Below are 14,454 nucleotides of genomic sequence, written 5' to 3'. Positions count from 1 at the left end.
GGCCGAGCATAAAGTCGCTGAACACTGGTAGTTCAGTCCGAGGTTTGAATCCCGCGAATGGGCTGGCTGCATAGGTGTTTTCGTGGTTTTCCCCATGTGTAACGTGTATACGAGCCAGTTTCCCTTAGAAAGTCCTCCACGAAGGCATCCCTTCCCTTAGGCAGATAGCGCTAGTGAGCTTTGCCATAATTAAATACACCGTATGTCGGGCCTCCAGCGGCTGAGCGGTAAGCTCTGAACACTGGTAGTTCGGTCAGGGGTTAGAATCCCGGCGAATTTGCTGGCTCCATGGGAGTTTCCGTCGTTTCACTCATGCGTTATTTGCATACAAGACAATTACTCATCGAAAGCCATCAGCGAAGGCATCTCTCTTCTTAGCAGATAGCCCTCTTATGCTTTGCCGTAAGTAAAGAAACAACAATTTGTTATGTATATTTCTTTCATAACAAAAATGGCACATAAAGAATTTCTTTCTATAAAATGGATTTTATATTTTATCTCAAACCCTACCTATTCCTATGTTTATTTAAAAAAATTGAAATTTGTTAGAGAAACTTAAAGGAAGATAAGTGAGGGTGGCAGTTTTAAGTTTTTGCCCTGCCTAGAAAAAATGCTAAGTCTGGCGCTGGTCATACCTACAAATGACAGAAAAATCGCAACATTCCATAATGCTCCATCAGACTGGCTGTCGATCCAGACGACACAGGACCATACATACAAAATTTGCAGTACCAGTGCAATGATGGAAATCAAAATATATAGCAACACACACAGCCTGAGTCGAATTTAGCAGTAGAACTTAGTAGTACAAATGACCTCCACATAAGTGAAGATTCTACACGACCTTAAATGTAAACACACATGAACAATTCAAAGTGATTAGTAGAACAGGCAATAGGGATTTTTTCTGTTATCATTTTTTCCAAGTTTATTTCACACTGTGTAGAGTTAAGAAGGTGAGCCACTCCTTTTTCGTAATCTGATATAGCGATTATGCAAATCTTCGTTTGTAATTAATTGATTTCAGTGCATTCAATTTTATTTTTTGATATTTATTTATCTATCTATATTATGTGTATTATTGTGTGTGCTGGTGCCCACGCATGCACAGTCAACTCTATGCGCAAGTGTAGATCATTACAATCAACAAGGGCCATGGATGAACGGAGATATTCGAAGATTTGTTCAGGGCTAAACTGGTTCCTGAAGTGAAGGATTTTTTTTAAAAAGTACATGGTTACCAGAAAAAGCAATATTGTTATTAGATAATGCACTTTCTCATCCAAAAAATACCATTTTAAAAACAATGGATACTTTAATGATGACTAAATTTTTGCTACCAAATGTTACCAGTTTCATTCAGCTGATGGACCAAGGTGCAATATCTTCGGTGAATGATTTTACCATTCTGTTTTTCTGATAACTCTTGCTGAGGAAGATGATTTAATGAAGTTCCAAAAAAAAGTTGACTACATCGAATGCAAATACAGCTCGGTCAAAAGTAAAATCAAGAACACTGGCTTAATCATAGAAAGATTCTTCCTAATATAATTGAAGATTTACCTAATCGCAAAGAAGTCAAGGCAATATGTGCCAAAATAACGAAAATGTAATATTTTTCAAAAATGAAAATCAGGGAAACATGGAATGGGCCAATGGCATTTCAACTGAGCCAGGCTTTTAATGCTCAAGTGATGTGGATATCGTTTCAAATGTCACAAGAACAGAAGAAGCACAGAGTGATACTGATAATAAAACTATATTAATCCCAAGAGAGAAATGACTTTAGTGGAAACTCAGTTGGACTGTTAATCAAAGAGGATTTCAATATGATAAAATAGGACTTTAAAAAATAACTCGGTGAAATTTAACAAATATTTAAATGTGTTCAAAACCAATAAAAAATTACTGACTTTTTTAAGAAAGAAACACATCTAATATGCGTGAAAACTGATAGCTTGGATTATCCATGTTCTTCAATTATCTGTAACTGGCTTCCCTGACATTAGCCCAGATAAACAAGAGTATACTGTATTTCACAGAATGTCAGCTAAAGACATAAAAGGAGGTGGCAACAAGATACCAGGGCGATTTTTCCTTACCTTGCCATGAATTCCCTCTCTCTGGCAAATGCAGGAATTTTACACGACCCATCACCAATCGAACGTTTAATTAACCTTCTGAATAGCATGACCAGCTTTATTAGGTGATGAGATATTTTGTCACATGGTATATATTGGTAATGTGGTATATATTAGCTTATAATTTAAGATATTTTGCTTTCTTACTTTCTTCAATAATGTAAATGTCATCTTAATTAATGTAAGTTTATGAAAATAGAGGACAAAAGTAAATAAATATGCAAATTTAGCTAATAAATGCTATTTACAGATCTTCATGACAGATCCCAAAACCTACACCTCTTTGAGATTTAACAGAGAGTATTTTGGATATGATAGACAAAGTTGCATTATTGTTACGAATTTTGTATTTAGTTAGATCAGCAGTTCTCAACCTTTTGACTAATGTGCACCATTCTAAACAAAAATTGAGCACCTTTGGTACCACTACTACAAAGTACTACTACCACCACCACCACTCTTGAACAAAGCTCAGAATGTATAAATTTACGAGTGTTAGAGAAAAAAACTCAATCAGGATGTTGGGGTTTTAAGTTTTGAATTTACTAGTTAAAAATACTTTGCTTCTTTGCAAACTGTAACACCTATTTTTCTCTTGGTACCAGTGGTACATGTAGCACCGTTTGAGAACCCCTGAGTTAGATATTTTAAGTAGAATTAAAATCGTTGTATTTCCTTGTGTAATGTAGCACGAGACAAATATTAAGAAAAAGCTATGCCGGAAAAATAAACATACATGAGCATGTGCATTTAACATCGAATAAATGGATATCTCGGTGATTTGTATTGAATGTGTGAATAAATGTAATTGACTGCTGTGTAAGCTGTAACCATAATTACATCCTCTTATAGCTTTCCAGAAATCTCGAGAAGCAGAAACTACTCGAAATATCTCATGACCAATTAAAAGCTATAAACAGCAAAAGAGAAAACATCTCAGCTCAGTTGTTTAGGTAGCTGTTGTTGTTGCGAGTTCAGCGAGAAATTGGATTAGCTTTCTCTTTGCATATTGTTCTATTTTAACGTTTTTAGTAGTTTGAAGTATAACTGCTGATTAAATTGTGCGATATTGTGAACATTTGTACGAATATATCCAGGAAAATTCCAGCATTCTGCTATATCTCTGTTGATAAGAATAAATTTTATTACTCTATTATCAGACTTGTGCATTCAATCTATTGCGAACCTATACACACGCAACAATATGCTTGAACTCTAGTTACAATAAAGGCAAATTATTTCCACCATGATTGATCCTATATAATGTAAAGACTTTGCAAAGGACCAATCTTGGTGGTTCCAAACCCATTAAACGAACGTCCAGGAATTGAAGAATATGTCACCTTCCCTACGTAATACACATACAGAACACATAAAGCATCCCATGTCTTAAAATAAGCATGTAAAAGTAGCCATTCTTTACCACAACTTTGTATTTCTGAAGAACTTTTTGCCTCAACAAGCAATGGCCTGGTATAGCTCATACATCATGTGCATGTGATGTCAGCAAAATAGTTCGAGTCGATTTGGCATTGTGAACGTAACGTCAATCCAATTTCAAGCTTTACATTTACTCACTCTTTTAAAAGTTCTTAAATATATTTCTACAAGAATTGCAATTTTGACTGCTTTTCTTTCAAATGGGGGGAGACATAATTTTATTTTAAAGACATAATTTTATTTTAATTTTTAAACATTTCTATGTTAAATGGATTTCATGTATGCAGGAAAAACCTTTATTTGAGTTGTTTAGGTTGATGACATTATCATCGACCTGCTTCTTAATCAAAGAAAATTTACTATGCAAACTGAAAGGTTAGCCTTCTTTCGTTTCAAGGTAGATAAATAAAACAAACTGATAAATATATAACAATTCTTTATCAAGGTAACGTAAATACATTCTTCATAAAATATATAAAATATATCACAAATTATCTTCCACTGATGTATTAAGGGAGAATAATGTTTCATCGTCTTCTTCTGATGAAAGCTCTTGTATAAAATAATGATTAATATCGTCGTCATCATCATCGTCATCTCCATTTTCAATTTCCATACTTTCTCCTAAAAAATAAAAACACAGAATTTAATATTGAAAATGGACGTAGCTGTTTTTCTCTAGCTATATCAAAGACGTAAGAAAATCAAGAGAAATATAAAGTTTATAATATTATGTTATTTGCAGCAATTGGTTGCGTAATATGTCCTGTTACTTTGGTGATAAATATTGAAAAAAACCTGTGCATTTTACTTGAAAAACTTTTCAAATTGGGGGTCAACTTTGCAACTTGTTTTATTGATTATGGCAAAGCATTGCGGGCTATTTACCTAAGAAAAGTAATGCCTTCATTCAGGACTTAATATGGGAAAATGGCTCAAATTTATACCACACATAAGGAAAACCCAGAAGAATATGATGCTCATTCATTAAGATTCAACCTGGATCAAACTAGCAGTGCTCTTAAAGTCTTAGATACACACAGGTAGGCAATTACTTTACAAAAGGGCAAAGACTTACAAGAATATCAGTTCCAAGTTTTTAAGTATAAAAATAATTGAAAATGATCTTTTATTAAAAACTGTAAACGCAATTCAATGAGTGGTTTTTTCCCAATGTTCTGGTTATTTAAATCAAGCCTGAAATAAAACTAGAAGTGCCATCACAAATCAATTAATCTTTACATAAAAATAGATCATCATTCATTTTTAACCGAGATCTTAATATATGTAACATTTTTTATTTTAATTATAAGAAAAATATTTAACAATAAAATATGGTAATAATATCTATGCTCTGGCATCACTAAATTTTTAATTTATTTTTATTTGCAAAGTCTTTTTACACATTTACAATAATGCTACTTTTTTTATTTTGAAATTTTTAATATAAGTATTCCTCTTATAAATGGTAGACAGGTTCCTAGAAAATACATTATGTGAAACCGTGTTATAAAAGACAGAGATGCAAAATACAGAGATACAAAATACAGAGATGCATTCTAAAAATTAATAAAAAGAAAAATAATGGTTCTCACTAATCTTTCATTTAAATTTAGACTCTTTGGAACATGAGATGCCTTTTCTCCTTTTAAGAAATGATTCAAAATTTGTACTTTGATCTCCAAAGAAATAAATTTTCTTATTTTCAGACATATGAAACTGAATGATGGGATTGTATATAATTTGATTAGGGATTTCCCTTTTTTTATCTATATATTATTTGATAAAAAACGGATTAAAACCTGAAAAGTTATGATTTTTTTTTAATCAGGTGATTCTTTTTTAAATACCCTGCACACAGTTAAATTCATATAATTGTGTATAAAAACACCTTCCACATGCTAAATTGTCTGCTATTCCTGCACAAATTTTTCATTCCCTTTTTGTATTTTCCACAGACAGTCTCATTTCATGTCCATAGTTTGTTACATTTAATTTTCCAACACTCTGCAACAAATAAACTTTATTTTTAAACAGGGTTTGGTTAATGCAGAGCCCAGTATATCAGTAGATGATTACATTTTGCCATGACACAAAATCAGCAAACTGAAAAATTGAAAAAAATCAGTCCTAAAACCTTTGTCAACACAATGCAATAAAGTAAATTAACACCAAAAAGGTCACTTTTAATTTAGAAGGAACATAAAAATTAAACAAACCTTCATTATCTTCCTCATCAGATGCATCATCACTATCTTCAGTTTCTTCACCATCCTAGATGCAAATATTAAAAGGTTTATAAAATAAAATATTGCAATTAGAAATAGTTTTGTACATAGCTGCCTATGTTGAAATGTAAAAAACTAGCACATACATTTCAGGAAAGTTTTTTCACTGCACAGTGAAGTCATTTTAGGAGAATCCAAATTGTCTTAAATCTGCTTTAAAATGCATGATTCAGGTTACATGCATTTTGTAATTTTATTTCACTTTTATTCTGAGAAAATCCTGAGTGGGGAATTAAAGCTTTTTTTAATACAAGTACTTTTACACAGGATGAAAATACAATTATTAAGAATTAATATACATGCTACTGTGTGGCTAAACTCGGTAACCAATCATATACTGATGAATGCAAAATTAAATACAAATATTAATTGAATAAATACTCATTGCATCTATATAATAAGTTCAACAAATGTCTAGATTAGAAAACTTCAGATCAAATAAAATTTAATAAGAAAAATAATGCTGAAAATCACTGGAAATGGAATTTTAATAATTTAAATTTGAAAATGAATGGAATTTTAATAATTTAAATTTTATCAATTCAATATATTTCATTTACTGTGAAAAAAAATTTCTTTCGTAAAGGCTAAAATTTCAAAGCTCGAAGATTTGGTGATCTGTTGGGAGATTTGATGAGAGACTGTAAATCTCAAAGCAAAAGCAGGAGAGCTGGCAGCTATGGTCTAGAAATGAATTACTTTGAAGCCCAAAATAGTAAACAGCTATTTAAGACCTTGCTTAGTAATCAAATATTTCAGATGTGATGGCAACACTTTTTTTTTTAACTGTAAATCACAATTAACCATGCGCCAGAAAATGTTACAAGACGGAATATTTATTTCCACGCACGCGCACACACAGAGATATTTGTGTGACATATATATCTGCATTTTCTCAAAAATAAGACTCTCCTCTCATTTTATAATAAATTTTCAGAAATAAAAATGTAAATGAATATTTGAGCCGCTCAGACAGAATAGTGGTTAGGGGAGCTTGAATGCGATACCAAAGGGCCTGAGTTCGAATCCCGGAGAAGGCATGGCTGTAACTGTCCGTCTCTTCATAGGAGGCAGTGGTGGCTCACCTATTAGGTGCCTCCATAATAAAGGGACTACCACATCTGGCTTTAGTATAGATTAATGGACTTTGTTACACTGTAACTGTTCACAATCTGCCATTGGGAGAAAAAAAAATATTTGACGAGAGTAATATTTTAATAAGAATTCATTTGATTCTGATTAGAATGAAAAGTCAGCTACCTAATTTAATATTTTACTATGGTACCCAAAGAGAAATTAAGCTAGTCTAATTTATTACCTATTTATTTCCAGCCATATCAAAAACCACGATAGAGAACGTTTAAAAAATTTTATTTTATGTTCCTGTTTTAGATATTTAATAAAGATGTTTAATTTTTCTTTGAAATTTAATCTATCTTACTGATTAACAAACTACATGATTTAGGACCAATAAATGCAGATGTTCATCTCTATGAATTAGTAATTAAAACCATCATACTTTTTTCCTTTTTCATAATAATGATACAGAAGTCCGTGCATGCTATTAGTAATAAAAACAGTGCAAATTGTAAACATTTGTTATTCTGAATGGGAAAATACCTCTAGCAGCTTCCACAGATGTCATTTGCTTTAAATATGTACTGATGAACTCAATCAATGATATGTATAGGCAATACGAGGTGGTATGAAAGTTTTGAGACTAGTTCTGTAACACACCAACAGATAGGAGCACAAGGTTACATGCACCAACCTTTGTAAGTCAATGTGTCAAAAAACATCATCCTAAACACACTGGAAGCAATTGGAAGCTGTGCAGCTGGTGGTATTCTGAACATATGCATTACCATGTCTGCAATTTCATCATGGACAGCAAGTTATAACAACAAATGAATGTGAAATTCTGTGCAAAACTAGGCAAATCCTTTTCAGAGATGATTCAGCAAGTGTATGGCATTGCTGCAATGAGTCATTCGAGGTATTCTGAGTGGCACATGCACTTCAGGATCGGAAGAATATTACTGGAAGACGATGAGAGATCAGAACGACTTTTAATGAGCACAACACAAAAAAACTTCAAAACTATTCAGAAACTTGTGCATGAGGATCATCAGAGTACAATCTACAACACTGCTGCCATTATTGATGTGTTATACAGAACACTGCAGAAAATCCTCACATGTGATTCAAACATGCACCATACTGCTGCTAAGTTTGCTAACCCAGGAGCAGAAGGAACACTGCATCTGTCAGCATGTCATGCATGACCTGTCCTTCATGTCGAGGATCATTACATGTGATGAAACTTGAGTGTATGGGACAACAGAGCTAGTCTTGAAAGCTTTTGATATTACCATGTATTCTGCATGGGCTCATCTAGGCTAATTATTTTAGCACATCAGCATATGTAACTTTTAATGTAAATATACAATCTTAATATAAAACTGCATTATTATACAATTTAAATATACAGCCATGTATATAAATTTTTAATGATGCAATTATTTTTTTACAGACAATAATTAAGCTCCTTCCTTTCATTTTGCAATTTCATCTATTGAAATACTTGTTTAGATTCTAGTAAATTTTGGAATAACAATATAGCAAAAATGGGGGTCTTAATTTTAAGTAACTACAGTACACATTTAAAAAGCTTTTGCTTTAACTACTCTTTTTTCCCCCTATTTTTTCCCCTTTCTTTCTTCCCCCCCCCCCGGGCCTTCAAAATACAGATTTTACTTTTACATTTTTTCACTAAATTTCAATACTTTTATTTCAAACCCAATTCCAATATATGTCAATCATAAAGTATTTTTCATGAGATTTATGAAGACTGTTCCAGTTATACATGTAAAATTAATTTTTGTTTCTACAAATTTTGTAATTTTTTGTAAAAATAGAAATTATGGCTAATTGGTAATTCGTCACCACATCTGTATTTTAAGCAGACAGATGTTTGAATAATGCATTTAATAAACTGTCATCTTATCATTTTTCTAATAAAAATTCTTTTTTCTTATTATCAACTAATAAGCAATGAAAAATTATTTAAAAAAGTAATTTTAGGAATTTGATTAAAATCATTAAAATTCTACCCCCAATAATCAGTCAAATGAGGAAAAATCAATTAATTCAAAAAACATCCCCATATCAAATAAATATTTGACAAATTACAAAATAAAGAATCTATGAAAAATTTATACTGTTCTGATACAGTCACACCATGCCTTTTTTGGTGTCATACCGTCGAATTTCAGTTTATTTCTTTTATGCTTTTGGCTTGATACTACACATTTTTAAGTCAAAACATTTTTTTGAAATTTTTCTCTTCTTTTTATTAAAATTCATTAAATTTGTTACCCTTGCCAGACAATTCACTCTCACTAACATCTAAATCTTGTTCATTATCTGACCCATCAAAATATTCATATTCACTTTCATCATTCAACATTTTGAATGTATACAATAATAGCATAAAATATCACTAAAGAACATGCAAACAATGTGGATCGACTTGACTTATGTAAAGACATACCACATCTTCTCATAATCTACACAATATTCATACTTTAGTGGTACCATCTATTTACCAATAACTTAACTAGTCTTGCAAATTTTAAATAATTCAGGGTTGTGAGGGAAAATTATTGTTTCTATAGCCTGCAGCAAAGCATGGAACATTATTCTAGTCTAAAGTTTCTGTCATGTGATAGAAAATCCCATGAATTATTTTTGAATGTACTCGATTCTGCACAATAATTGCATATTTTTGCCTAAACAGGTTTGATGATAATGATACATCAATTTGAGTTATCCCAAGATAAAGGAAATTGCATAGATTAAATAAAATAAATTAACTCAGGTTATGTCCTTAAGTGGTTAAAGAGCTTTATGTTTGTTATTTTATTTATATCTGAGAAAATTTCTGTTCACATGTGTAGATCCATTAAAATAATCAACATTTCTCAAACAAAATCCTTAAGGCACATTACAGATCTCAAAACGTCATCTCAACTGCAGAACCTGTGGTATAATCTCAAGTTACAGCTTACTCGTCCACTATTTGTTGTCATGGAAAAGGGATCATACACTATCGGTAAATTTGTTACAAGTTTTTGAAAAATCCTAAACCTTCCTAACAAAGTACTTACCAGAGAAAGATGATACTCAAAATTCTATCTTGATTTGAATAAAATTTAGAAGTTATAAAACAGTTCATAAGCTGAGAAATTTAAAATATGTTATAAATATGAAGCTATTTTGCTGGCGGAGGTGAAAAGCATTAAAAGTAAACTACTGTGAAAAATATTACTACTGCTGGCAGGCTTCATGAAAATAGTGTGCCATAGTCTGCTCAGGCCTGCTGTTGAGATTACAAGATTTTTCAAAGCCAGGAAACGTGTGAAATCAACTGTGCCCTCAAAAAGATTCAAACCATGGTTATTTCAATGCTTAGCTAGTCCTGTTAACCACTTACACCAAGCCAGTAAGCAAGGGAGAATATGACAACTCCTCCCAAAGAAATTTTTGGATTATGTTATACTATAGTTGTGTTTCTCGTTCAAGCCACTAGAATTTATAATGCTAACTAGCACAAGGCTTGATACCTTTAAATAACAACAACAACAACAAAAAAAAAAAAAAAAAAAAATATAATAAAAATTTTTTTTGTTGTAGGCCTACGTAACCAAGCTATTCAGATTTTTCTGTTTGACAGTTGTTGATCTGATTAAATACAATCCTTTTTTTAGGAGAGGAAAGGATAAGCTAAATCTGAAAATTTATTAAAAAAAAACGTGCTACAAAAAAAAAAATCTTACCTCATCGCCTTCCTCCTTGGTTCTTCCGATTTCATACAATCGGCACACAGAGTCAGCACCAGCGACTGCAGAAACTGAAAAGTGATCCACCGTAGACTGCATCTGTAAACATTATTTTGCACTTAATACCTCATTAACATGTGTACTTAAAAGAAATGTATAATTAACATAACTATTAAACAAATAGTCGTGATAACTGAATTTACATTAGAATTTGATATAAATATGAATGTCAAAACTAGGTACAGCTTTATTTGTATTTCCATCTGCCCTCTCCTGTGCCAAAGAAATGACTACAGCTAAATGACTTCTGTACATTTCATGTTTCAGCATAATTTAAATACATACAATAATACATTCAAGACACTAATCAAGCTGAATTAATTTTGAAAAATGATTTTTCCCAGAATTGAATGTATCAAGAAAATACACCTTTAAAGCCATCAGCATTGCCAATGCACAAAGTCTTTCCAATTAAGTTCAAATGTCCACTCACTACTTTATAAAATCTGCCTTACCCCCCCCCACACACACACACAAAAGAAAAGCAAAATAAGAAAGCCCATTATTTTTCAGATATTATATTTTTAAATTTTTTTCAAATATTGTGTCGGATACAATGCGAATAAAATATTCTCAGCAAGAGAAATAGGGTACAGTAAGTCTTCAATTGCTTCCATTTCCAAAAGTGGTACTATTTGTTTACTTTGAACTATTCAAAACCTGAAATTATTATTTGAGAGGACTGACCTAACTACTTTCTAACTTTGCAGATTTTTTTTTAAATTATATTTCATTGACTTCCCAGTTAAGTATCAACTATTCTGATATTAATAAATAAATAATCTAATAAAAACAGCTGCAAAACTTGAAATATGAAAAATTGACAGTTTAAAAAAGGTTTCTGCTTTGCACGGTGACGCCCATTTCAAATGAACTCTAGACTGACTTGAATTTGCTTTAAAGTGCATGCTTAAGGTTATTCAACTATTTAAAACATGACTGCAATAAAAAAATATTAACATTTATTTACATATTCCAGATTTTATGTTCTTTAACTGGTCATTATGTAATTCCTTTTATATTTTTATATTGAGAAAATTTTGAGTAGGCAAGTAAAGTTTCAATTTGTCAAAGCAGTTTAAAAAAAGATAAACATAAAATTAATATTAAACATAGCTACTATTTCATAGATAATATAACCTTGCAAAATGCCAGTTGTGGTAAGATAGCTTCCTGGCAAAGTGGGGTTGGGGTAGCCAGAAAGGCAGGGTTCACAGATTTGGCCTGAATCACCTATTTGGCGACAAAATTGGCAGTATGCCATAAATGGAGCAAGAATAATCTAGACCGCATTCCTGAGAATATTCTCAAAGGCAGGTTAAAGCTATATATACTCTGGCTGTACATGGAGTACAGCTCCATGTACAGCCAGAGTAGTGTAGCAATAGCGTCTTGATTTCAGAGATTAGGAGAAATCCACTAAGTCAGAACCTGTATTTTAGTGCTTTGCCGTGAAGCCATCTTTACCCTTATAGCCTGAAGGCTGTGTTGCTGATCAATTCAGCACGTTTATCATAGTTTCTTTACAACTGTAAACATATCTTTGGAACTGCCCTGTGTAATACTAGTGAATAAATTGTGTTTTGATTCTTCATCAACTACTCCAAATCTATGAATCTGCAGAACACAACAATACCATAGATTAAGTAATGCAAATATTTACTGATTAAACATTGGCTGAATCTTCCTACAGCTCTACAAACATGCTGATGATCAGGAATGTTAACATGAAATTAGAGCAGTTTAAATTTCATTAATTCAATTAATTTCAATTATTGCTGATAAATTATTTCATTAGTAAAGAATAGAAATTATAAACTGGGAAATTCAATGATCTACCATGAAAGAGGATGAAAAACTGAGACTATTGACAGCTATGTGATACCATTATTTTAACTTAACTATGAATAAAACATTGCAATTTACACTCTATCAACAAACATGCATATACAAATTGCATTGTGAGAAAATATTCCTACAGCAGAATTTTCAGCTTTTTACTTGAACTTAAAAATATTTTTCAGCAAGAGTTCTGATTATGTTGTACAAAATATAATAAAAGATTATGTGACTAAACTTTAGGAATACTATACTGAACTACAAAAATTCTTAAAACTAAAAAGTGAACTGATGAAATGCTTTGAAACTACTTTCTGATGTTGTTACAATACACACACACACTGATACATGTATACATATATTAGCTGTGTGCCGTCAATGAACAAAGGGAAGAACTAGGCTAGTCTTCAGCCATTTTATGTATCAACAGTTTCAAGAAATGTATTTTTACCCGATATTGAAAAGCATTGAGCATCATTTGAAGCCATTTGACTTAGTCAGGTTTTCAAGCAAATGGGAGGAAAATGGATCTCCTCCCTCTCCCCAGCTCTAAGCAAGAGAGAACTAGCTAGCTTTTAACTATTTCTCTAACTGCCTTAGATGTGCTTTTAACTACCAGTTGTAAGAAATTCTAATATTCTTGCAATTCTTATAAGTGAAACTAATTTAACTTTTAAGGCTATATTTTAGTTGGTCGTCATGAAAGTATTCTTATAGTACGTGGAACAATGCAGGGTAAAATGATAATTCTACATAAGATAATGTGAGGTAAAATTATAATTCTAAGTTTAAACTATAGAGAGGAAAGCAGTACAAAAAGCTAGTCCTACAGAAGAAATCATTATGGAGCATGTGCAAACAACCTCTGATGCCATTTTATGACAATGCGCTCATCAGCTGTCATCACAAACCTATGATCTCAATCGCATATCCATCATGATTTTTGAGATAAAATATTTTCAAAAGGCAAGGCAAATGGAAGTTCTACTTTAAATGTTCTCACTGGTACAAGCAAGAAACATTACACCTGTTATTCAAAATGCTTTATAATATGCAAAACAAGAAGTAATCTGTTTTGCTGGCCACAAGCTCTTTTAGGGATTAAACGTGTTTAGTTGATTACTTATTTCTATGACACTGGTCAGATAAAAAAAATATTGATTATTTATGGTAAAATAATTTTGGATTCCTCTCTTGAACCAATTTAATTAATATATTCATCTGAGTATTTTAACCTTTATGGTACTCATTAGTCTTCATATTCAAAATACAATAAATCCTGCCATGGGCCGCAACCTCATGATAATGAAACCCTGCCATTATCACCTTCTCCTTAACATACAAATGAAAGTGACCAGTATTGCCATGAACATAAATATGTACCAATACTGCATTTCACCTCTCTAAGATGACCAGCAGCCTTGTCTGTGCGCATTCATCTTAAAAAGGTGTACTGTGGTTAAAACCACAGTACACCACTGATACAATATACATAATTCGCACATGTGCAACTTTACGTATATATATGGTACATATAACATAAATTATACATATATATAATAAATTCTGTAAATTACTTGATGCTTCTTTACTGCACATAAATAGATTGATGATTCCTTGTATTAAATTGGCAAGATGTTCATGGTATAATAGATGCTAAATGGAGAAGAAAAACTCAAATATGTCGTATGCATAAGACATACTATAAGCGTCTCTAAGACAAACATGTACAGATAGTTAATGCTTCTGATCATCTTAAAGAGGTGAAATAATTTAGTTCTGGACATTCTTGAGATATATATATTGTCAATCATATATCATTTTGGGTGTAATAAGCACCCCACA

At 31.8% G+C, this 14,454-nt stretch overlaps 1 protein-coding gene across 1 annotated transcript in view; it reads right to left on the bottom strand.

The window, feature by feature from the left end:
• Window positions 1–4,000: 4,000 nt before the first annotated feature.
• mahj (LisH and WD40 domain-containing protein mahjong) overlaps window positions 4,001–14,454 on the bottom strand; it is a 208,664-nt gene continuing 198,210 nt past the window's right edge. The window contains exons 36-38 of the mRNA XM_085817765.1: window positions 10,708–10,809; window positions 5,801–5,855; window positions 4,001–4,205 (exon numbers count right to left, since the gene is read on the bottom strand). Coding sequence (XP_085673891.1) covers window positions 4,066–4,205; window positions 5,801–5,855; window positions 10,708–10,809 — 297 coding nt within the window. The 3' untranslated portion in view covers window positions 4,001–4,065. The remainder of the gene's footprint in view (window positions 4,206–5,800; window positions 5,856–10,707; window positions 10,810–14,454) is intronic.

This window comes from Stegodyphus dumicola, chromosome 1 (assembly GCF_044657685.1).
Source record: "Stegodyphus dumicola isolate Sdum_Otavi_A_Nest chromosome 1, ASM4465768v1".
Classification (NCBI taxonomy): Eukaryota; Metazoa; Arthropoda; class Arachnida; order Araneae; family Eresidae; genus Stegodyphus; species Stegodyphus dumicola.
Note: the sequence above shows the minus strand (reverse complement) of the source record. Positions and strands in the feature narration are given on the sequence as shown.